The sequence below is a fragment of the Bufo gargarizans genome, chromosome 9, assembly GCF_014858855.1.
Source record: "Bufo gargarizans isolate SCDJY-AF-19 chromosome 9, ASM1485885v1, whole genome shotgun sequence".
NCBI lineage: Eukaryota > Metazoa > Chordata > Amphibia > Anura > Bufonidae > Bufo > Bufo gargarizans.
The window spans coordinates 182,683,656-182,709,399 of NC_058088.1; the positions used below are offsets into that span (position 1 = coordinate 182,683,656).

The following is a 25,744-nucleotide window of genomic DNA, read 5'->3' on the forward strand; positions in this document are numbered from 1 at the left end:
AGCCTATGCACGGGTTCGATACCCCATTCCTGTTGTACACTGACTGAAGTCTACATGGTCTGGGGGCTGTGTTATCCCAATTCCAGGATGGACGTCAGAGAGTCATTGCCTATGGCAGCCTGTCTCTGAGAGAATCAGAGCGCAACCCTGACAACTACAGCTCCTTTAAATTGGAACTACTGGTGCCGGAGTGGGCCATGACCGAAAGGTTTGCAGAGTACCTGACAGGTGCAGAGGTGACCGTGATGACAGACAACAATCCATTAGCACATCTGGAGAATGCCAAACTCGGTGCACTTGAGCAGAGATGGTTGGCTCGCCTTTCTAAGTACCAATACCGCATCAAGTTTCGGCCAGGTAGGGAGAATAGCAACGCTGATGCACTCTCCCAAGTTCCTGTGGGGTTGTTGGCTCAGAGTGCCGATGAGGACACAAACTCCTGACCTTGGTCGATTACCCGTGTTCCAGGACGTGGCACATTCAAGTGGGGTGCCATAATGGCTGCCTGGACATGTGGAAAGTGAAAGAATGGGTTCGGGCTAAGATCTAGCCACGATCAGAAGAGCGAGCCCATCTGACCCCAGAGGGCCAAAAGTTGTTGAGGCAGTGGGATAAGTTGACCGTTATCCAGGGCCTCCTGTGTCGGACCATATACTTACAGTAGGAGCTGCAGTACTGACAACAGATTGTCATCCCATGTAAGTGGGACCGGATGCCGCCAGGGAAGCCCATGAGAGGGGAGACCATTTTGGGAGCGACAAAACGTTCAAGTGGCTCCAACGGCTGGTATACTGTCCAGATCTGGCCGACATGGTGACCGATGCATGTCTTAAGTGTCGACCCTGCGGGCTGATTAAGAGTACTGAACAGCGGGCTCCTGTCCAGGCCATCCAGACCTCAGCGCCCCTGGAGCTTCTGATGATGTGCAAATTGGATACTCTACCTCAGGACACTCGTACTGTCTAGTCATGACAGATTACTTCACAGAGTATACATTGGCTGTACTTACCAGAGACCAGACAGCAGAGTAGGCCACTGAAGCAGTCTGCAAACACTATTCAGGTGTTCGGGTGTCCACGGAGAATAAATTCGGACCGGGGCGTGTTTTCAGGGTAATGAATGAACTGTACCAGCTGTATGGGATCAAAAGTTCTCGTACTACCCTGTACCACCCCCAAGGAAACAGGGCTTGCGAATGCTTTAACTGCACCTTGCTCCTGATGCTGTGGACTCTAGAGGATAGTCAAAAGGCTTGGTGGCCCGAATACCTACCTGACCCAATGAAGCCACTATGAGAAGTACCACCACATGGGTGCAAGAGCACCGCCGCCGGCTGAGAACTGTCCACAAGGTTGTTGGGGAGCGCCTGGGGCAAGTGGTACACCCCAACCTGAGACCAGTGCAGAGGGATGGGTATGCCCTGGGTGATGGTCAAAGTCAAACGGCCATCTGGGAAGTTGAATGGGCAGTGGGAGGCGGTACTATACATGGTAAAAAGGAGGGTAGACCCTACCATTCCAGTCTATGAGGTAGACCCAGTATGGACTGGAGGACCCTCACGAAACTTGCACCGTAATATGTTGAGACATTGTAATTTTGATGAACCAGTGTGTGTGGAGGAGATGCCTCCTCACGCTCAGAGGAAAGCCCCTCATAGGAGGAGGAATGGTGGGTTGTCCCTGCCCAGGTACCCACAGAGGCCCCGGCTATGGCAGGTTTGCCACCCAGAGAGAGTGCTGAACAAGTAGTAGCTCCTCCCCTTACAGATATGACTGATGTCCCCAGTACTTCTGAGCCCCTCACTCTGAGACGGTCAGCGAGGCCCAATGCTGGAGTGCCTCCACAGCGCTATGCACAGGATGAGTTTATATAAGGGTGGTTGCCGAACACGACAACCATTAGTGGGGTGGCATGTGAGATTGTGGAACAGCTCTTCCTGTATAATGCTGTGCATAATTAAACTTTAGGATTGTCATTTTGCATTTTGGCCACAGGAGGCCGCTGGTTCTCTGTTAAAGCTAAGTTACTGCTGGATTTAAATATGCAAACTAGAGGATGACTCATGCTGCTGTTGCTGAAAGAAGAACCAGGAAGTGAGAGCTGACATAGTGGAAGGTCTGGATGTGTGAGACAGAATCCGGTTCCATCCTGGTGTCTGAGTGTCCTGGAGTGATCGGGGACGCAGTGGAGGGGGACTAGTCGTTATCTCTCACCTAGATCCGGCCCTTTGGAGGAGGGATTGTTTTAGGAGGACTGCTGCAGCGTTTGGACAGAAGTCTAACTACCAAGCAAGGCCGCGTGAGCGATAAGGGACTGGTGTCCATCTCAGTTAAGAGCCATTCTCTGACACAGAACGAACGCAGGTCAGTAAATCCGTTTTACCCATCGCATTATATATTAGAGGCGCCTGAAGCATCAGAGACAAAGTCTAGGCCTGCAAATAGTTAGTTAGTTAAGACTTGAATGTTTAGCAGGCTTTACAGAATTGTTCTGCGGCACAGTATTGACTTGCAGTCTCTGCTATGTGCGCCATCGGCTAGGTTTGTTCTCTTTTGCGGCACAGCATCGACTTGCAGGCTCTGCTGTGCATGCCATCACGATAGGTCTGTCCAATCGGACAGGGACAGTGACTGTGGGCTCGGGGTATAAGATCTTTGGTGCACCTTCACATTGTTGTGTTTATATTACTGTTTGTAGTAAAAGTTTCTGTTTTGCACAAAGCTGTGTGTTGTCGCTTTCCTCGTCTGTGACTTCGCTGTATCCTGGGGGTCCCTCCCCGGGTCAGGGTCTTACATCATAAATAAGGGTGGTAGGCCGTGGCTTCTGAGGCCAAGGCTCAGCATGAAGCATCAGAACCCCTATAGAGCTCGCTTTACTCAGAAAGGGTCTAAGGGCTTCATGTGGTGCAGATACCCCTTCATTTTAGAAAACCACCTTCTAACATCTCCCTGTAGGCAGATTTATTACTACCTCTCTTCGGCGCTGCGGTTAGTGACAGAACATCTCATACCAGTCCAGATAATGATTTTCCATCGTTATGTAGTTGACATGGTCTTTACACCAAAGCTGCAGTACTAGGACTGTCTAATAACCCATCTGACATTGTTTTGCAGGTATTCTAGAAGACCAGTGAAGTGAGGGACACTTTCTCGGAGCATGTCCTAAGAGCTCTTCACCGATGGCCCACACATCCCATTTATCCTGATATAAGTAGCATATGTCTAGAGTTTCTACAACGCTGATCCCAGCAGAGCCAAAATTACTTACTGAAGAGACCATCTCACCTTAAGGAAACCATAAGTCATGGTCCAGCATCTCCTGGGACACATAGCACATTAAATCATATTCGGTAAGCGACTGAATAAAATGTCTCCATAACTTGGAGGTCCTTCACATACCACTCACTTACCGTAGCCTGTAGTCGGGAGGCCCAGGTGTTTCATGCGGTTCTTCACAAGCTCAGACAATTCCTGGCGTTCAGATCTCCTGTACAGGTTCAGCCGCTGTTGACTGATCCATTCTGCCGATTTGGCGGCCTGCTTGTTGCCTTTCCTGCTCAGTCTCCGTGCCCACTGCATACTCTTCCTGCGCAGCAGCGGGTGCTCTGACTGATCACTGGACGTGGAGTTCCTGTGACTGGGCTTCGGTGCCCAATGTTCCTTCGTGTCTTTCGTATCTTCACACTCTTCAACGTTGATGGAGATTTGGGACTGAAAAATAACACAGTGGTTATCCCACAGGATGCTTGTACAGATAATTTGTCCAATGAGCCGTCATCTGCATTTCTATGGTAAAAGTCATCGTGACCTCCAGATCTCCACTGTCAGAGGGCTTTTTGGCTGGGTTTGTGGTGATCTTGGATGAAACATCATATACTGTACGTGTGCCTTTACTGGCAAAACCCATTTTTTTAATATCATGTACTCCTGTCAGGTGATGGGGGTTCTTCTATAGGACCAGCTCATGATGCAGAGGGCAGTGAACACACTGCCTCCTGTCTGTGGGCACATGCTATTGACTGACTGCCGATGGTCAGGAAGATGTTTGCTCATGGCTGGGCCTAATTTGCAGTCTCCTCAGAAATATGTATGCAGCCATTCCCTGTTACATTCTCTAGCACACGTCCCATCCTCCTCCTACATCATCACAGAGGTGGCGTGGTATACTTAGTCCTGGGCGTTTCGGCCAGGTGCCAACCTATTTTGCTCGCTGCATGGACCCGTCGTCCAGGACAAGCCCTTACACAAGCCAGCAAGGCCGGGGATTAGTGTGGGGGGGGCAAAATTAGGGTGGGTAGGACCTTGCCCCTATCAAGTTATGATCTTTTGCAACCCGCCGATTATGAGTTAGGCTTGTAATTAAATTAACCAACATACAGTAAACAGGAGAGAATTTAAGGGATAAGAAGGAACAACCTACCTGCGTTCTGATGTCATGTGGCTGTGAAAGAGAAGACAAGACACATCGTTATTGTCACACAACGCTACAGTTGGGCCCGTTTCACACTCGAGTTGTTGTTTTCCTGTACCGAGATCCGGCAGAGGGTCTCAAAACCGGGAAAAAACGGTTCAGTTTAGTCCTGATGCATTCTGAATGGAAAGAGATCCGTTCAGGATACATCAGGATGTCTTCTGTTCCAGTAGCATTCTGTTTTGTGACCGGATACAAAACCGCTGCAAGCTGGGGTTTTGTGTCCTGTCATCGAAACAGAAAAAAACGGATCCGTTACTAAAAACTATTTAAGTCAATGGTGATGGATCCATTTTTTTTTTTTAGGATCCTAAAAAACGGATCCGTTACCCAATAACTTTCAATGTATTAAGCGACGGATCTGGTTTGTTACGTTTTGATTTCACGCAACGGCATCCTAACGGAACGGATGCATCCTGATGTGCAAAATCAAAACGGATCCGTTTAATTCCGGTTTTGAGATCCTCTGCCGGATCTCAAAACCGGAATCAACAACGCAAGTGTGAAACAGGTCTTAATACAATGCAATTAACAATAGACTATTCATGTCTTAGTTTTAATGCTGGAAGACGTACTACACGACCTGAGCAAAAGTCATTCAAGCTGGCCACAAGATATGTAGCAGAGGTAAGTCAGCGTATATACATAGCGTGGCCCTATAGCACTGATCATTCACTCGAGAAGTTTCAATGGGTTTCAGCTAGATGTAAAATATCACAGCTGGGGAATTTTAAGGGTGCGTTCACACGTTGCAGTCAAATTGCTAATTTTTGGTTGTGGTTTTACAAAACAACTGCACAGTGTGAATATACTGTAAGGTGAGAAGATGACAGCGGGCCTGTTACCTCAGATGTGGAGAACATGTGCGACTGCGTCCTGTAGATCCCAATAGGAATCTCTGCGCTGGATGAGCAGAGCTTCTGAAAGAGCCGCCCGTATGACCTGATCCACAGGTCCTCCTCTGTGATCTTCATCTGAAATGAGGATAAAAAGTTAAAAAAATTATCTGATTTAGGTAAGTAGCAGTAATGCAATCCTTTAAATCCATGTGTGAGGATCGGGCCCATTTTTTGGCAAGTGGCAGCCTGACTGACCGGCACCTCCACTTTCCCTCCACATATAATAGATCTCATTTTCTATAGGATTAGAGTCCTTGTATAGCATTACAGTGCTGATGGGGTAAAGTCCTGCCGACAGTGGTCAGTGTCATCACCGACTACATCCAGATACCACAGCTCTGTTGTTAGGCGGCCATTTCTTTCTAACCCTTAGAAAACGATATACTAGCAGAAATTGCAGACTGGATTGAAGGGGGCGACATCTCAGAAGCTGATGGCATATTGCTAGGATGTCAGATAGGGACCCGCACCTATCTGCAGAATGGGCACCACAAAGTAAAAAAAAAAAAAGAGCACCACGCTGGCGTGGCCACCCTTCATTCACCGCTAGGGGAGTTCCGTAAATAGCCGAGCGCTGGCTCGTTTATTTCGGTCAGTCCCACAGAGGTGAATGAAGAGGTGGCTGTGCATGCGCGGTGCTAGGGACGTGCCACCAAAATCTGGGATGGGCCAACACCTTAGGACTTTTAGGGCAAGTCCAGACTCTGATGAAGAGGTCACCACAAATCCACAGCAAAAATCCATACGTATTATGGTCCAGCTCACACGACATTCCATGTAATGAATTTCAATGTGGACGCTATAGGAAAATGCGCAAAAAATCCATCCACGTCCTATAGCGACACAATGGAAATACATTATGAAACATGTCGCCGTGTAGCCGGACCCTTATATGCGGGTTAAAGTTGCAAATTCACTGCTGATTTGACCCCTATACATCGAAGGCATAAAATCTGCAGCATGCACATTTTCCCCGAATGTACGTGCAGCTGGCGGCTTCAAAACGATATCCACATGCATTGTACGGCAAGAATGAACATGCTGCTCCGTCTCCGCGTAGAGAATCTCTGCAGTTAGTGGAGGAGATCTGTTAAAATCTCCATGGCTGCTACTGTTATGCTGCATATTTTCCACGCACAAATCTGCACAGAGCATTTACATTACATGAGTACTTACCCCTACACCGCCCAAGCCTGGGATCCCTAGAGCACTTTAGAGATGTACTTACCGCACATAGGTACCCAGATCCTGGGGTGGTGTCCAGTCCTAGCAGAAGCCTGGTGATGGTAATCATGTAATCCTTCACAAAAGACTGAAAGAGGATAAAAGAAGAATACATGAATCCATATAAAATGTCAGATACTACCGCTATATCACTATCGCACTGTGAGCCCAAGTCATGGTAACTGCGGTGTTTGCAGTCAGCACAGCGGAGCCGATCCTGTGTAAGCATTTCTCCTTCTTTATGGTTCCTTATAAATTAAATTCAGCATCTTGTAGTTCTGTCCATTTCTGGGAAACCTGAGTGATACCAAATTTTCTGTCCCATAGGGGCTTACTCAGCTTCCACAGGGTCCTTAAAGGCATAAGCAGCGAAATACCAGTGCATAACTATGCAGGAAAGCTGGATTGTCACCGTATCTGGAACTAAGATGGCAGACTTGCTGGTCATCACTTCACTTTTCCACAAAAGGGATAAAAAGTAAGGAACTGAATGTACTTTTTAAAAGAACAGCAGATAATGCAAGAATTGTAATACTTTAGTTTTAAGGGTAAATGATACGAGTCAGGTTTTGCAACACAATCAAAAGGAAAGACGGCTCACCACCCGAGGGAAGGGATTGCTCCCACTACGGAATCAAACAAATCCCAGCAGGCGTATAGATTTTCTTCAATGCTTTATTATTCAATATACAGTATATATATATATATATATATATATACACTGTATGTATATGGAATCATAAAGCATTGAAGAAAATCGATACGCCTGCTGGGATTTATTTGATTTAGCTCTTGCGATACCACTGACTGGAGCATTTCAGTATGTCAGGGCTCACGCACACCACGGGATGTTCGGCCCGCATCCAATCTGTATTTTTTGCAGACCACAAGACACATCCGGTCGTGTGCATTAGCCCTAAGCCCTATAGCTTTTTTATTTTAGGATTGTGACCGCCGACTACGTTGACAGCTCGCTCCTCAGATTTAAGGCTGTGACACTTGCTCACCTGATACAACAAGGTGTCCAACATACTGATGCTGAACACTCTGCCTGCAGCAAAAGGGAGGCGAAACATGAAAGCCAGGTTTGATCCATTCTCTCGTTCTTTCTGCAGAGACAAGACATCAGATATCAGACGGCGAGGACGAATACCGAACACGGCCACTAACCCCACGTCAGGTTTCTAATGTTATTTATCTCCCTGATGACATATAATTTGCCGTCTCTAGGGCGATCTAGGAGATGCCACTGATCCGACAAAGACTCGGCCCAATCCGCTGAGACATATAGTTATTATTCATTTCTTTACTTACTTTTTCTAGTTTAGAAAGTGCAAGGGAGTAACAGTCTTTAGCTCTGAACTGCATGAAGCGCATGTTGGAAGGGTGCGTCAGCTCGGTGGTGATGCTGAGGCTCGGGAATAGTCTGCAACAAGAAGCAATGATTTCCATGCAAAGTACTGTAAATGAAAATATGGAGAGAGGCATGGCCGGATGAAAATTCGTAAAAGCACATCGAAAAATGGCGTGCTGTTCTTAGTAGTACCACCATACTGTACTCGAAGAATGGTGCCATACTTTAACACAAAACAGCACCCCATCGTGTCAATATAATACTGCTGTAGCGCGATTATAAATTATTCAGTGCACACATTTCAGTACCATACAGGAAACACACTACTGCAGAGTCCGCATAATACTGCCACTGCATGAACACTTAATACCGTACAGTCCCCACATAATATCACCAAACCACGCATTTGATATTTTTCATGGAACACCTTACACCATTCTTTTGGGTCATTAGATGACAGATACAATATTTGTTTTAAACATTAATGGAAAAACTGAAAAATTATGAAAAAATGACCTATTTTTCTATTGCTGGTTCTATTGCACTATACGGCCAGAAGAGATGTTGTACACTGCCAAAACATTAGAAACTCCTTCAAAGTGACTTTTGTTTTAATGTTGAGCCCCTAAGGTATTCATTTTAGGGAAATTTGTACATTAAGCTTTGATCGTTTTTCATTTATAAACATTTTTTTTTTTTAAAGGCGCAAGTTTTTACATCCCCCCCTTAAAAAACAAAACAAAAGCTAAATATAACATTAAACCATAAAACTAAATATATCTAAAAGGAATACATATATTTAGGTTTTTTATAAAAGGAAAAAATATGTACATTTGTATATTTTATACACAAAGTCCACTATACTGTTGCTAAAACTAATTATTTTAAGAAAATAAGGAAAAAAGTATGTTGTCTGTTATACTATTAATAAAACTAAAAGCTCTAATTTTTTTATTTAACTTTTTTTTTTAAGTGAATTAATCACTTCCTGTCACAGTCAGGGCAAGAACAGGTTAATTCACAGACATCAGGATCGCAGTGCACTTTACAGCCAGCTGGAGTCGCTCTCACACGCTCCTGTTGGCTTTAAAGTTTAAACACTTTTCTTCACAAAGGATCCTTGTTACGGCCTGTCAGGGGGATCAGAGGACTGGAGACTGGACCCCCACCAATCTAACAGTTACCCCCTATTCTTTAGATAGGGGATAACTTTTACCAACAGGAATACCTCTTTCACAGCCTACCACCACCATGTATAAAGTCATGTGGCAGTAGGCAACTGGTTAAAGGGGGAAAAACACAGCTGATTTCCTCCAAACAACAGTGCCACACCTGTCCACAGGTTGTGTGTGGTATTGCAACTCATCTGTATTCATTTCCATGGAGCTGACAACCCGTGGACAGATGTACTGCTCTTTTAGAAGGCAATTAGTTGTGTTATCCAGGGGCAGAAGAACATGGCTGCTTTCTTTCAAAGACAGATCCACAACTGTCCCTGTGTCGTGTCACTAAAGTGAATGGAGCTGAGCTGCAATACCACACTCAACCTATGGACAGGTGTGGCACTGTTTTTCTAATGCGGCTATTCTACTTATCACCTGTCCATGGATAGACGAGAAGTTCTAGATCAGGCAGGGATTCAGCCATTTTTATCGGTGCCATAGACACAGAATGGTGCATCAGGGCACATGCTCGACCACTGCTCCATTCAATCGCCTCCAAGCGACAGGCCTAGTGGGTGCGGGGCACAGCGGACTCGGGTCCCCAGTTCTGCCCATCAGTGGAATGTAATAGTTTCTACCTGAATGCGGCTGCTCCCTTCCTGCGCTGCCTCCCACTCACCCGTCATCTGTCTCATTCTGCACTCACAATCACTAATGCAAACCGTGGGTTTTTTTCTTTCTGGAAATGATTTAGTACTTTAATTTTGTGAAAGGTCAAGCAGTGACTGGCGGTGTACACGATATGCGGAGGCACCACATAAACTAGTAATTTATAATGCCCAAGGACAGGCACAACCTACCTGAACATGGTCTGCACATTAACAATCGTCTTTGCATCCGCCATATAGTCCTCCTCTGCGCTCATCGTGCTTTCCTTGTCCACGACCACCAGGTTGTCAGCATAGATAATCCCACATTGCAGCAAATTATCCAAACTGGGGGAGAGATATTACAGTATTACTAAATCCTCAGTGCTTGACAACTTTTTAGAACCAGAAACTTGATCATAGCAGTAGCCATGTCTGTTCACCCCCTCTTCTTGACAGCGCCTATAATGAATGGCAGCCCTGGCCATGGGGGGCACTTATTCACTGGCGCCATAGCACTCCATAAGACTAGGTCACCTATGCTCTGGATAGGTCACCAGTATCTGATCGGTGGGGGTCTGACACCTGCTGGGACCCCCACAGATCAGCTGTTTGAGAAGGCACTGGTGCTCACTGTAGTGCCACAGCCTTCTCGCAGCTTTGCCTAGGCTATGTGACACCATGCTCAGCGGTCACGGCATTGCAGTGAATGGGGCCGAGCTGCAATACCAAGCACAGCCACTATACAATGGACGGCGCTGTGCATGGTGAGCTACTGTGAGCACTGCTGCCGTCTCAAACAGCTGATCGGTGGGGGTCCTGGGTGACGGACCCCCTCGATCAGATACTGATACTCCATCCAGAGGATAAGGCATCAGTAGTAAAGTCTTAGAAAACCCTTTTAATTTATAGACAAATCCACTTTGTCAATCTGTCGACAAGCTTTCGTATTCCCTCATTAAAAATGTTTTAGGCTGAGCTGTGAGCCACAAATCCACCGCCGTCTTCACCTCTTCATGTCACTTGACTATTCAACTAAATCAGTTCATGCTCAATGTTGTCATCGGTCATGGCCGGCGTCCGGCTCCTTCTTCATGGCTGACACTTGCGCGACCTTCCATTAACTTCTCTATCCATTCATACATACATTTTCGTGACAAACCACTTTCTCCGTACTGTGCACAAAGTCCTGTATAACGATCGGCACCAGACGCACCCTCAGACCACAAAAGACGAAACGCACGCTGCCCTCCTTTCCTGCAAATGACAAGTGGGGCGGCCATTGTTTCTCGCAGCGCAGTCACCAATGAACTGATGTAACGCGTTCAGACCTGCACAGCAATGACTGGGGAGATGATGTCGAAGCATGAGGTATTTGTCTTTTCTGATTAAGTGATTAAAATTAATTCTACCGCCAGAGTTCTACCGCCAGAGTGCGCATCATTTTTGACTCACCAGCGTATATATTATTTGTTGCTTTGAATCCCTTATATGATGCAGCGTATTATATGTATGTGTGTGCGGCAGTGGCCAAGCAATCGTATGGCTGTAACAGTACGGTGCAGGTCCTCTTCACTGCACGGTACTATTATGACATATACGTCGCCAAGGAGTATTAAAACACAAATGTAAGCGCTTTTATTAACAAACCTACTTATCTATGGTGCCGACCATAAAGTAGACCATCGGAAAACAGCAAATTGCCTCCAGGAAGTGATTGTCCGGCCTGTTGGAAAGAAAAGAGAGAGATAAGAGTTCGTGAGTGAGCTTCCTCGCAACAGCACTCCATGTGGTCAGTTGTGGTACTGCAAGTACAAGTTGCTAAATATTATTTATTAATTTATTATGACCTGGAAAACGCCCACCTACCGACCCCATTAATTATCGATTTGAAAACGATATAATATTTCAAATAGAACATGAACGTTTCTCTATGTCAGAGCACGAGCAGCCTCCAGGCGGTAAATGACACCTATAGAAACCACGTACGGGTTATCCAGCAGCAGAACAATGGGGTTGAGCTCCTTTCGAGATCTGTAGTAAGCTCTCAGAGGGACGATGAAATTATAAAGTCCGTTCCCCGCCGTCTCGGCTGATACGATGATTAGCTTGTTCTTAAAGCCGTAGGCTTTTGCATCTTCAAAACTGTTGTGCTTGCAGCCCTGCATGGAGACAGAAGCATGACATCTGTCAGCGGACCCCCCGGGGGACAAACAAATCCCTCATCGTGCTGCGTATTCCTCGCTCTTCAGGAAGCTCTATGACAAGCACAGGGGATGTTGAGAATCCTCTCGTGTCACCGACAGAACTTCTCAGAAACACGAAGTAAACTTCTCCGAGTGCCGACTCCAAGGCAAGAGAAATCTCACAGGTCTACAAGAAGGTGATCACATAGAGCAGTGATGGCTAACCTGAAACTACGACTCCCAGCATGCTCCATTCATTTCTATGGAATTCTGAGAACAGCCAAGCAAATTTACTTCTTGGGAGTTGTAGTTTTACCACAGCTGGAGGTTAGCCATCACAGACATAGAGCAATGCTATAGTCCAGGGATCTGCAACCTTCGGTACTCCAGCTGCTGTGGAACTACAACTCCCAGCATGCATTGCAAACATGCTTGGCTGTTCTTCTAACTCCCTTAGGAGTGAATGGAGCACTTCGGGAGTTGTAGTTTTACCACAGCTGGAGGTTAGCCATCACAGACATAGAGCAATGCTATAGTCCAGGGATCTGCAACCTTCAGTACTCCAGATGCTATAAAACTACAACTCCCAGCATGCAAACATGCTTGGCTGTTCTTCTAACTCCCATAGGAGTGAATGGAGCACTCTGGGACACCTGGAGTGCCGGAGGTTGCTGTTCCTGGCGGGGTGGGGGTGGGGGGGCATTACTTAACTTTGGAGTTATGGATTTAAAAGGATAGTCCACTTTTGGACAACTACTTTTCATATGTCGAGCCGCCCAAAATCAAGCAGCTGATGGTGGGGGTCTCATTCTGACAAGAACAATATGGATTTCCACAAACCCCATCCACTTGAATAGGACAATCGAAAAAAATTCTGCAACAAATCTGTCACATGTGAATTTACCCTTACAGTTAAATTAAGTCCTCACGAACACTTTTTGCGGATCGGATGCGGACCCGTTCATTTCTATGGGGCTGCAAAAGATGCGAACAGCACGCCATTGGCTGTCCGCACCTGTAAGTCCTGGCCCACAGAAAATATAGAATATGTCCTATTCTTCGCTGTTTTGCAGACAAGAATAGTGTGGGATGCACCGATCATCACGGCGTTCCCTCCACTGGCAGCTCCAGCATACAGCGCCCCATATCTTAGCTTCCCGGGGATGAAACCTGCATGTAGCTGCAGCCAGGCTCTCTGTGATTGACACATGGAAGGTGCAGGGGACCGGGATTCACTGTAATGTCTTTAGAATATCTAAGGGGATGAGACATTAAGCTGTAAGAGGAGGGAAGAAAAGAAATGATGCCTGAAGTCACAGCGATGGTCACCTTGTCCAGGCGGAGGCAACAGAAAGCAGCTTTGGAAGGTAGAAGATGGCAGAGAGTTGGCGAGCTTCCAATATACGGAGAGTTTGGGGGGTAGCCTTTGACATACCTACGGGAGAGGAGCACATCAGTCAGATTTCGCCATCATTAGAGTGTATTTATACAGTTGTTTCTGACACTTTTTTACAGCGATTTTCAAACGGCAGTATTCCGTAAACGACAGCAATGGATTTTGCGATGATTACTGAAAATCGTGACAGAAAGAAGCCAGAGATACACCCTCACAAAGTGTAGTATGCTAAGATTACCACAGTTACTACCCCAGTCCTCCACACGGGGGCAGTATCGCATCACGAGGATTACATACAGTCCTTGGCTGTAATAACATGTTATGTCCGTGCCTGTGAATTTGCCTTAGAAGATAAAGGTTATTCATGAGCACTTCTTCCTATGCAAATGTGTTATATGAAATATACATGCAGCATGACTACGGGGAATTTCAGCGTGAGAAAGGGGGTGGGGGATGGGCTGCTGCGCGGCTCTCCTCAAGGAAAAGTTTCTCGTTTCTACGTTACGGTGGTCCGAGAGGGAATACGGTTTCTGTGAAATCATGTGACGTGGAGACTTCCCCGTCTTCGTTTCAGGGCAAATATGCTGCATGCTCATACACTTTACACAGCCATCGGCTCAATCCTCCCGACCCCCTATGTGCACGGCCGAGCATGCATGTGCCCTGGGATGGGACTGCCCATCTCCTGTGAGAACAAAAGGATCGGGCATGCTGAAATCCAACTTGTCCGACCCTTCTTTCCTGCCAGTGCACCGACATTGGCGGGTTTGAACCTGAATTCATATAATGTGTTTGACCACCCCGAAACGCCACCCGATCTCTTACGTACTCCAGGACGGGAAGGCCTTCATCATCAGACTGAGTCATTTCATCCTCCGATTGGTCACTGAGCATGTCACATGGCAGCACGGTACTACTGTCTGCAATTTCCAGAACTGGAGCGATACTGGGCCTTCTGGTGCCGGAACCATTTTCGGATGGAAGAGTCAACTTGCTGCTGTTGATCGGCCGGCATTCTGTGTTTTGGAGATCCATGGCTACTGTACCTTTAAGAAAAAGGTGGCATGAATGAATTGACAGCAAAATGCAGCGCGAAAGCCCCTAACCCATCTTTTTCTGGGGTCCCAAACAGCAGAATTAAGCGCGAGCCCCTCTCTTCCTTATCCACCATAACGCTTCTGGCGCAGACATAATGATTACGGTTTCGTGACTGGCGCACATTGTGGCGCCTCATCCCCCTGCTCGGCCTCCATTATACCTCGCTGTAATAAGCCTCTGTGTCCGGGGAGATGACTCAAACACCCGTCGTCGTAAATTACTTTCTAAATAAAAAGCAGCTCCCGGCCGATAGTAACTGCAGAAAATCCAATTTATGCGGAGAACGCGCTGGGAAACCAAAGCCTGGGTCAAGTGCTGCCGTGAAGAGCGCCAGATATTCCTCCCCTGTAATAAAGCGGAACATGACTGAATGTGCCCGCATCTCATGTAAGAGCGGCTACCCATAACTACCCATCAGATCCCTAACTGCACTGGAAAGCTGCAAACTGACTGGTTTATATGGGCAACTTATGTGTCATTTTATCTACCATGTTCCCTGAATTCGGAAGAACAGTCAAACTCGAGCTGTACCAAGGCTGTCCGCCCCCCATGTCCTGCCGTCCTGATGGTCTGCAGCGCTGGACGTGCCATTCTCCTGCGCACTACACCTGGTTACTCTTAGAAGCTGACTGTAACTGGCACTGTATACGGGGGCACCATGCCAGTCACTGTTATGGGAACATTGTATCTGGCACTGTATACGGGGGCACCATGCCAGTCACTGTTATGGGAACATTGTGGCTGGCACTGTATACGGGGACACCATGCCAGTCACTGTTATGGGAACACTGTATCTGGCACTGTATACGGGGGCACCATGCCAGTCACTGTTATGGGAACATTGTGCCTGGCACTGTATATAGGGGGCACCATGGCTGTCATTGTTATGGGAACATTGTGGCTTGCACTGTATACGGGGACACCATGCCTGTTACTGTTATGGGAACACTGTGGCTGGCACTGTATATAGGGGCACCATGGCTGTCATTGTTATGGGAACATTGTGGCTGGCACTGTATACGGGGACACCGTGCCAGTCACTGTTATGGGAACATTGTGCCTGACACTGTATATGGGGACACCATGCCTGTTACTGTTATGGGAACACTGTGGCTGGCACTGTATATAGGGGCACCATGGCTGTCATTGTTATGGGAACACTGTTGCTGACACTGTATATGGGGTGATCATGGTGGTCATTATTATGGAAATACTGTGTCTGGCACCGTATATAGGAGGCACCATGCCTGTCACTGTTATAGGAACATTGTGACTGACACTGTATATGGGGGCATTATGCCTGTCACTGTTATGGGAACACTGTGGCTGGCACTGTATATAGGGGCACCATGGCTGTCATTGTTATGGGAACACTGTTTCTGGCACTGTATACGGGGGCATCATGGTGGTCATTGTTATCGGAACACTGTTGCTTGCCCTGTATATGTACAAATATAGCATTGATCACCCAACAAGCAGATATGGGTAAAATGCTTCTGACCGTAATCCCCCTTTAATGAAGAAGATGGGCACTGTATGGGGAAATGCTCATTATCTGGTTATGTGACAAGTATGTCTGGGATGACACCGCCATAACAGGCTAGAAGTGAGACTAAATCACACAGTCAGCGTTATAACTGGACAGGCTCTGATCTTTCTAGTTGTCAGGCTCCAGTTTTGGCGCCTAATCTTCATGGTGTCCCCCCGGGGAGCACAGCACGGCCAGTAATCATTAACGCTGGGCTCGGCGGGGGGCGCTCGGCAGGAGAATGCATGAAGAACTGCGTCTGAATCATCCACAAAGAGCTGAGCTCAGAGCTGTCACATTGTCTGCACGCTGCGGATGATGACTACTAACAAGACAACACAATGTACTGTACATGGTGGACCATGAAACAGAAATACCACACCCAGCATGCAATGCGGAATAGAATAAAACTGATGCAAAGGGGGTAACCATCAATAAAGGGTCCCCAAACCACTGGAGCCCCCTCTAGCATTCCTTCCATGGTGTCTCCGGGCTCGGGTGACCTGACTCTTGCGCTGCATTCCCTTTTTGCGCAGTCAGCAGTGAATACTGCAGTCACAGAGAGGCGAGATGGAAACAGGACACCTGCTAGAAGTCCCAAATGAGCTCCAAGTGGCTGGCAGCGGCCCCAAACCAGCGCAACGACTGGTACCGCATGGTGGCTGCCGCCCTAGGACGTGACTTTCAGGGAAGATCTGTGAAGGACACATTTTCCCATGTGTGACCAGAACGAAAAATGAACACTAAATAAATACATCTCCCCGATGACTTCTGGAGACAATGATAGGTGAGTAGTACTGTTTAAAGAGCCAGCTTCTGGCTTCATAGAAGGAGCTACTAATCATCTCATTGATGAGCCCTACATGTAATTTCACTGAGGGGATAAGTAGCTGCAGGCCGCTGCTTATCCTTGGAGTTTTATCCGCTGGGATGGCAGATATTAGGAGACAGACAATATCTATGAGCCATTAGTAGTGTTGTGCCTTTTCATAGGTGTATAGCATTCATATAAAAATATCCTAATTATAGTGGATTTGATATATAATAGGCCATAGTGTGTTCTATTCACCATTTCATATGTATTTTAAAGTAGGCCAAAGAGGTTCATGGAAAGGACTCCGTTCATATAATTATTTCTGTAAATGTACCAGTCTGAGAAGAGTCCATCTTGTCTCCTTACAGATTTATTACTGAGATAAGGATATTCTCTAGACCAGGGATGCCCAACCTGCGGCCTTCCAGCTGTTGCAAAACTACAACTTCCATCATGCCTGGACATCCTTCAGCTATCAGGGAATGCTGAGAGTTGTAGTTTTTTAACAGCTGGAGGGCCGCAGGTTGGGTATCCCTGCTCTAGACTCTCTGGTGCTAATTACCCTACGGTTGATGAAGTAGAAAATCAGTGATGTATGTGTACATATAATGAACATTAGTTTTTAGTATAAGATAATCAATAGGACATATGTATTGTATTTCATATGTATTGTATTATATTATTGAATATTCTGAAGGACGTCAATGCTTTTATTATCTTATATATTTCTCACTAGGAATGCATACACTCCTAAAGCATGGTGAGAAAAATTTTAAGTGTAAACTTTGTAAGTAAGATCGTGTTATTTTAACTAACAATCAATCAACCGTTGGAGTAACAGAGGAGACAAATGTCTGTGAGAGTACAAAGTCCATTATACTCTTATCGATACCGTAAATTTAGTAGCTTGAGAAACGCCTCAAATGGTAACCAAACATCTGTGTTTTAATGGGTTTATGTGTCAAAAATAATTTGTTATCTCTGATTTAGGATTCCATATATTATGTGTATAGAATGTAAGAGAAATCAGACCTAGACAGTTAACCCTTAATAGTGATGATGCAAGTAGCTTATGCAATAGTGCCACCTAGGTATGAATAGGTAACATTGCACCAACAGCTGAAATGCATTCTGGGTGATGCAGTGACATCACAGTCATTATCATATGTACACGCCTATCTGAAAATGATTGGAAAACTCCAAGTTAGGAAGGTGTGTCTAACTGATAAGTTTGTGATCATAAACTACATACACACATGAGGGAGAAGAGGGAGCAAAGGAAGACACAGAACCACATAGAAACAAAGAAAGGACGCACACCCCAGGAGAAAATCCCAGTGATGAGACTTTAGAGCTGACTTCCCTTAGACTCTGCATATCATTTGCACTCTCGGGTAACGTATAATTTTATTATATGTAGTATTGATTGAATTAGCTTGATATTTAGGAAAATCCCTGCTTTATTGCGAATGTGTAATGTTAGATGTACTACATCAATATTATCACTATTCAGTAAAGATGCATATTACTGAATAAAAGATCTAATATTGATATCAAGAGAATCTCTGATTGGAATATTCCATTCCATAGTCATATCAGGCTTGCTAATGTATAATTTATGTAGCAATACTACCAGATATTAGAGATTGGTCATAGTTTGAGCCGAGCAAGGGTTCGTATCCGTCCTTATTATTGTGTATATCTCATAATTGTCGTCGAGACGCTTGTATTACATTTTTATGTTCGAGAAGTGATATGGAACGCTGGTAGTAGGGTTGCCACCTTTTCTTCAAGCCAAACCCGAACAGAAGGGAGGGAGGGCCCCCTTCCAGGCCCCGCCCATGCCCGCCTCCAGCCACGCCCATGCCCGCCTCCATCCACACCCATGTCCCGCCTCCACCTATGGTCGCTGTCACACCGCGATCGTTACGCCCCTGAAGAGGCTCATTAGCATATTATAAGTCTTTATTTTAAGAGAACGGCGGCAGCGGCCGGCAGGGAGTTATAAAACATACTGTTATGTACTGCTGACATCAGCCCATCACTAATGTCAGTCAGCTACATAACATAACGTATTTTCTGATGATTGACAGATTCAGAAACCTGTTTAAAGGGCTTCTACCACCAGAAATACCGTTATGTAGCTGTCTGATATAGCGATGCCCCCATGTCAGCACTACATAACAGTATGTTTCTAACATTAGTCCCTGCAGCTGTTTTTGCTAAAAAAGCACTTTTATTATATGCTAATGAGCCTCTAGGTGCTATGTGGGTGTAAAATCAGCACCTAGAGGCTCCGTCCACTCACCCATTATCCCGCCTAGGTCCAGTGTTCTGCCCGCCCAGCTCCTCTTGATTGATGCCACTGTTCCCTGCATCGATGGCAAAATCCCGCGCCTGCGCCGTTCACTTCTGTCTTCGGCGCAGGCGCAGTGAGTGAATGATGTGATCCTGGTGTCGGATTCCTCACTGCGCTTGCGCCGACTATGTCACAGTGAGGAAGTCGGCACCAGGAGAGCGGCCCTCACTCACTGCGCCTGCGCTGAAGACATAGTGAACGGCACAGGAGCAGGATTTTGTCAACGCTGCTGCGAACCGTCACATCAATCAAGAGGATCTGGGCGGGCAGAACAGGGGACCTGGGCGGGATAATGGGTGAGTGGCGGAGCCTCTAGGTGCTGATTTTACGCCCACATAGCACCTAGAGGCTCATTAGCATATAATAAAAGTGCATTTTTAGCAAAAACGGCTGCAGGGACTAATGTTAGAAACATACTGTTATGTAGTCAGTCAGCTACATAACAGTATTTCTGGTGGTAGAAGCCCTTTAATAGCTGTTACATTTACACACTTCAAATGTTTTATATACCTTTTTAGAAGTGTCTATCTAGGACAGGTGTCAGGACTGTCTTGGTCACTGCAGGCAGGGCACAGTGGGCACTGGGCTGGGCACTACTTGGGCAGGCTGCTGGAGCTGGACTGGAGTCTGGAGAAGAAGAATGATTTCAATTCTCCCTCCCTGCCTCTCTCTCTCTGATGTCACTTCCTGTGGACCTGACTTCCTTATCAGAGAGAAGGAGGGAGGGACTGGGAGGCAGAGGAGGAGCGAGGGAGACTGAAGCTGCTGAACGGTGAGTGAACACAGCGCTGCCTGGCATCACTGTAGTGTAGACTGGAGGAGGGAGGAGGGACTGGGAGGCAGAGGAGGAGCGAGGAGGAGGGAGGAGACCGGAGACTGAACAGTTAGTGAGCCGCTGCGCTGCCTGGCATCACAGTAGTGTAGACTAGAGGAGAGAGGAGGGAGGGGGAGGCTCGGGAGCGCTGCGCTCAGCTGATCACCCGGCCGCCGCAGTGAGTGACTGAATAATCCTGTGCCCGGGTCTGAAAAAGGCTTGTACCCGGGCACAGGATTACAAACCCGGACTGTCCGGGTCAATCCCGGACGGGTGGCAACCCTAGCTGGTAGTCGTGTTAGAGCCATCTAGTGGCTAATTTTGGGTACTGCATATCACTTTGTGTTATTGCATATTATTGACTTTTATATTCATTAAGTTTTGATTGTATCTTAAGTTATTGTATAATAAATCATTAATATTTTTGCATAGACGCTTGTACCTTATTTTACTATTTGCACAACATAATTAAATTAACAATGATCTATTTTTGAGGCTTTTTTTCTATGTCCACCTCTAGCATCAATTCCCTTTAAAAAATTTCCTTTGATCCTTTCTTTTATATAAAGCATATGCTTTATATCCCCGACAGTAGCCTCATAGTACAAATCAAAAGAAGACCACTACTATAGTGCTGGGTTTTGCCGTAAGGGTCTGTAGTCTTTCCCCTCTACATCCATTCCTTGAGCCATCTGCCCATTCCCTAAACACACATTCCACCAGTCCTATTATCTCTGGAGGAGTAGGAATATCATAAATTAGACCAAAAAAAAAAAAAAAGATTTCTGCTAATGTGTATTAAACGGTATGTCAGTGAGATTCTTTGTGTTCCTCGGGGGTGGGACTTACAATAATTTGCAATTTAAATGTTGTAAAAGTATATGCCCAGAGAAGTGCCATTATCTGGAAGTGGCTCCCTATGAGTCAAAGGCTGACTTTTTAATAAGCCTTGGAATAAAACAAGGAAATATAGCCAAGCCAAATATCCATCTGTAGACAGCTGTTTTGGGGTGCTTGCCCCTCATCCCTACAGAGTGGGATTCTGGCTGGCTGAGGGTGATGGCTCTCCTTAAAGAAACCAGCTGTATATGGAGACTCATTAGAAATGTATCATCTCCCAGGGATAGAGAACCATCTTGCTAGCGCCACCTTCTGGAACTGGCTCCCTACGGTTCTCTTTCCCTGGGAGATGCCTCTCCATACACAGATGGTCTCTTTAATGGGAACCAGCACCCCGCCTAAGCATCATCTAGTAAGCTAAGGAGAAGGGACAAACCAGGGCCACGTCTGTCTTTTCAAAGGCTCCACAGCCGCCACGGAGCACGTGTCCCATTAAATTGGAGGTTTATAAAATATGATGCCCACTGCCAATTTTACACTAAAGAAGAGCACCAGGACTCTGCCCACTTCTCCTTCCCAGTGCCCCCGATGCTCTATTTTTATTCTGCAGGATCCGTTCTTGTAGCACAATGTAATGTGCGTTCTCTGCCCACGTAGACCCGGGAGCAGAGCAGGGATTTCCACTCGCATTCTATTCAGAGTAATTACTGTGCATCCTCCATTGTCAGACCTCTTCACACCTCATCTTCTGTTTCTATAGGGAACTCAATTCAGTGAGGGGGAAGGCACACGATTCAGGAACAGACTTCACGTAGACAGAAGATTTAACACAAGAAGATGGGAATTTAAGAACTTCCGGCAGTTAAATGGTTGAAGCCAATTATATCCAACCAGGCATGATGGATTAACAGTGACCTGTGGCCTCTAACCTGCAGCTCTCCAGCTGTACCGAAACTATAACTCCCATCTAATTTAGGAACGTATTATACTCCAGAGCTGCATTCATGATTCTGAAAATTGCCAGGGCTTCAATAATGATTCTGCAGGAAGCTTTGTGTAGACATTAAGCTGGAAGATTTATAGCTCTGAGGCCTACGTAATTGTGAATGCAGCTGTTAATAACAGACACTGTAACTAATGATCACTAGAAGATAAAATAAGTAATATGATATGTACACAGTGACTCCACCTGCAGAATAGTGAGTGCAGCTCTGGAGTAGAATACAGGATGTAACTGAGGATAAGTAATGTAATGTATGTACACAGTGACTCCACCAGCAGAATAGTGAGTGCAGCTCTGGAGTATAATACAGGATGTAACTCAGGATCAGTACAGGATAAGTAATGTATGTACACAGTGACTGCACCAGCAGAATAGTGAGTGCAGCTCTGGAGTATAATACAGGATGTAACTCAGGATCAGTACAGGATAAGTAATGTATGTACACAGTAACTGCACCAGCAGAATAGTGAGTGCAGCTCTGGAGTATAATACAGGATGTAACTCAGGATCAGTACAGGATAAGTAATGTATGTACACAGTGACTCCACCAGCAGAATAGTGAGTGCAGCTCTGGAGTATAATACAGGATGTAACTCAGGATCAGTACAGGATAAGTAATGTATGTACACAGTGACTCCACCAGCAGAATAGTGAGTGCAGCTCTGGAGTATAATACAGGATGTAACTCAGGATCAGTACAGGATAAGTAATGTAACGCATGTACACAACATTTTAAGTAGATTATTTCTGTATGTGACTTGGCAGTGCCTACGTTCCCCGACACGTACCCATGCTGGCGATGATGCTGTGCACTGGAAGCCTGGATGGTTCTCCGCATATCCCTCGCCCTTTCCGTTTCTGCTTCTCTTCTTGTTTGAAGATAAATGCAGAGTTTTCCTCCTTGGTGATATTGATGTAGAAACACGTGTCAGATTTGGCCATAATGTGCCTGGGTCCGGGGTTCAGTGATATACTTTTGTTGTCCTCTCTCCTGACTCCTATCAGGCACACCCCATACCTAGTACATGAAGAGAGGAGATCATGATAAGACTCTGCGCAAGACAGAGAGATATAAAACTACTGTGCTGCTTACTGGCCTTAAAGGCACACTCCAGCCTCATGTTATAGGTAGAGTGAACCTTTAATTAGAGGCCAGAGCCTTAGAGGGGGTTGTATGGGATTAGAAAAAGAGGCTGCATGGGCGTGCAAGTGAACGAGCTGCAATACCACACACGGCCTGTGCACTGGCGCCGTTTCTGAAGAACCCGATTATGTTGATCTCTGCTGTAACATGGACGAGGGTGTGAAAATCTCATTTTTCTGAAAAATAAAATCCTTACTTCTTGTGGGCATGGAAAGCCGCGTATGTGAAACTCTTCCCTGCATACTCCATGAAGAATTTGCTGTCTCCCATACGGATATGATAGACTTCATTGCCGGAGCATCGGCCATACATTCTCTGCCACTGCTCCGGGGACTGCTGGCCTTCCCTAAATATGAAAATACCAGAAATTAATAACTTCAAACAAGGTTAGTCGGTATTTTCTAGATACAGATCGTACCAAGAAATCATAGGACAGGCTAGGCCCCACTCCTCACCGAGAGCACTGACAAATACTGTATATGTAAGTGATATAATCCTGGCTGCAGCAGCCACCACTAGAGGGAGCTCACTGCATATGGATTTCTACAGCTGGAACTGAAAGGGAGATGATGGCGGCTGCAATGGCAGTGTCACGTCAAGCAGGGGAAGCAGCTGGGTCCCATAACAGTCACCCTATGGTAGGTACTCCACTAGCATATTAGACACAGCTGTGTACAGAGAAAGTGGACCTCCCTGAAAATAATTAAAGGGTCCCAACTCCTGATTAGTCCTTGCCAGCTCAGAAGGACTAAAACTTTTTTGTCCTACTTTGTGAATCAGCTGCAGGACATATGGATAGATGGGTATTTTACTGGGACCCCCCACGGTCACTAGGAAAGAGGCAGAGTCCTGACTTTGGGGAGGTTTATGCAGTTAGCGGAGAATTCTTCTAACTACAGTCTCAAACCGTCCAAGAAATGAGCGGGAGCGCTCTGACCTTCCTTATACTCCCATCTCCTACAGAGGGCATAGCATGATGAAAGATTTATGGGAGTCGTGATTTGATATATTCCGCAATTTTATCCGCAGACTCACTTTCTAGGTCAGCTGCAGTGGGCTCTACAAGGGGCACATTTCTGTATATGTAATATTTAAACCAGGGAATGTAATATTAATATTTGCTTTAAGCTCAAGGTCAGACTAGGATGAAGACATTGTAAAATTATATCATTACAGCGCAAAAAATATCATTAGCAAATCACATACAAACTGACAGCGGCAACTCAGTGTCTGCTATCAGACTGCACATCTGCTGACACACGGGCCTGGCTTTTAGGGGTCGTCACTTTAAGACGTCAGTCCTATGCACTATTTTTACGTATGAAAAAGATCCCCTCCCTGCCTGCGCACTACCAGCACCTGGCCTATAGGTGGCACCCCTGCAGACATCTATCTCAGTTCTAAGTCATATTATGCAGGACAGGGATCAGTGACCTTTGGCATTCTGGCTGCTGTGAAACTACAATTCCCAGCATACTCTATTTCTATGGGAGCTCGGGCAAGAGCAGAGTAAGTACGCATGCTGGGAGTTGTAGTTTTACAACAGCTTTTATTAGAAACTTACTGCCCCCTTGAGGTATGAACGAGAAGTGTGATGAGGGTGGAGGTGGCAGGGCACACACAGTTAAGTGCCAGCATTGCATACTTGAATTCTTCTTCACAAACCACGTGATCTGAAATAAAAAAAATATATATATTATTTTTTTTTAAAAGATGAAACATCTAAACCAGAATCTAAACCAGGCTGCCAGAAATATTCTTACATAAAAATATATTCTGTCAATGGTGGTCTTCTCCTCATTTACTCCTCCTACCCTATTTTCCAAAATTACCCCCCCCAACCAGTCCATAAACTCCCACCACCATGGGCTGCCCACCATTTGGAAAGTGTTAAATTCCTCTGCAGCGCCACCACAGGAGAAATGAGACATTACACAGTGGCCATTGAAATCACTGATCTGTTCATGTAAAGCGGGGGGGGGGGACATATGGCCCCCGGGATCATTTTATGTGGCCCCCTGCCCCAGCACATAGTGCAAATGCTAATGACTGCTTCCATTATGGAAGTGGTTATTAATATGTGGGAGGCACGGGAAGGTGAGAACAGCACTGCACTGGCTGTACTCACCTTCCCTGGTATTCTTCCGGCCCCACTGTGTGCACCATGATCTGACGCTGTGCGCTGTCATGTCACAGTACAGCGCGGCAAGAAGACGACCAGGGAGGGCGAGTGAATCTGCAGAGTGGCAGCGCCATCCAGAGCTGGAGAGGTATGTTTAATTATTTATTTTAAACGTCTGATCTGAGGTCTGATTGGATACTGGGGGGTCTGATAGGGGTTGATCTGAGGCTAATGGAGGATGGGGAGGATCTGATCTGAGGCTAATGGAGGGTGGGGAGGATCTGATCTGAGGCTAATGGAGGGTGGGGAGGATCTGATCTGAGGCTAATGGAGGGGGGATCTGATCTGAGGCTGGGGGGTCTGATCTATGCCTGGGGAGGATCTGATCTGAGGCTAATGGAGGGTGGGGAGGATCTGATCTGAGGCTAACGGAGGGTGGGGGGATCTGATCTGAGGCTGGGGTTCTGATCTAAGGATGGGGAGGGTGTGATGGGGGGGTCTGATAGGGTCTGATCTGAGGATAGGAGGTGTCTGATAAATGGTGTCTGATCTGAGTCTGATGTCGGCTGGGAGGTCTGATAGGAGGATGATAGATGTAGGGGGGGGGGGGAGGGGGCAGATCTGAGGCTGAGAAAGGGACAAAGGCAGGGACAGTTTGCGAAGAAAGAGGCAGGGACAGTGGC

At 46.2% G+C, this 25,744-nt stretch overlaps 1 protein-coding gene across 3 annotated transcripts in view; it reads right to left on the minus strand.

The window, feature by feature from the left end:
• KCNT1 (potassium sodium-activated channel subfamily T member 1) overlaps positions 1-25,744 on the minus strand; it is a 192,007-nt gene that overhangs the window by 20,011 nt on the left and 146,252 nt on the right. For 2 of the 3 annotated variants that reach the window (XM_044268511.1, XM_044268509.1), the window contains exons 15-28: positions 24,504-24,612; positions 23,136-23,285; positions 22,584-22,813; positions 14,169-14,385; positions 13,273-13,378; positions 11,747-11,919; positions 11,412-11,483; positions 9,971-10,105; positions 7,908-8,019; positions 7,601-7,702; positions 6,598-6,681; positions 5,316-5,444; positions 4,420-4,440; positions 3,410-3,710 (exon numbers count right to left, since the gene is read on the minus strand). In XM_044268511.1, coding sequence (XP_044124446.1) covers positions 3,410-3,710; positions 4,420-4,440; positions 5,316-5,444; positions 6,598-6,681; positions 7,601-7,702; positions 7,908-8,019; positions 9,971-10,105; positions 11,412-11,483; positions 11,747-11,919; positions 13,273-13,378; positions 14,169-14,385; positions 22,584-22,813; positions 23,136-23,285; positions 24,504-24,612 — 1,941 coding nt within the window. The remainder of the gene's footprint in view (positions 1-3,409; positions 3,711-4,419; positions 4,441-5,315; positions 5,445-6,597; positions 6,682-7,600; positions 7,703-7,907; positions 8,020-9,970; positions 10,106-11,411; positions 11,484-11,746; positions 11,920-13,272; positions 13,379-14,168; positions 14,386-22,583; positions 22,814-23,135; positions 23,286-24,503; positions 24,613-25,744) is intronic. The other variant, XM_044268510.1, reaches the window with a different exon arrangement.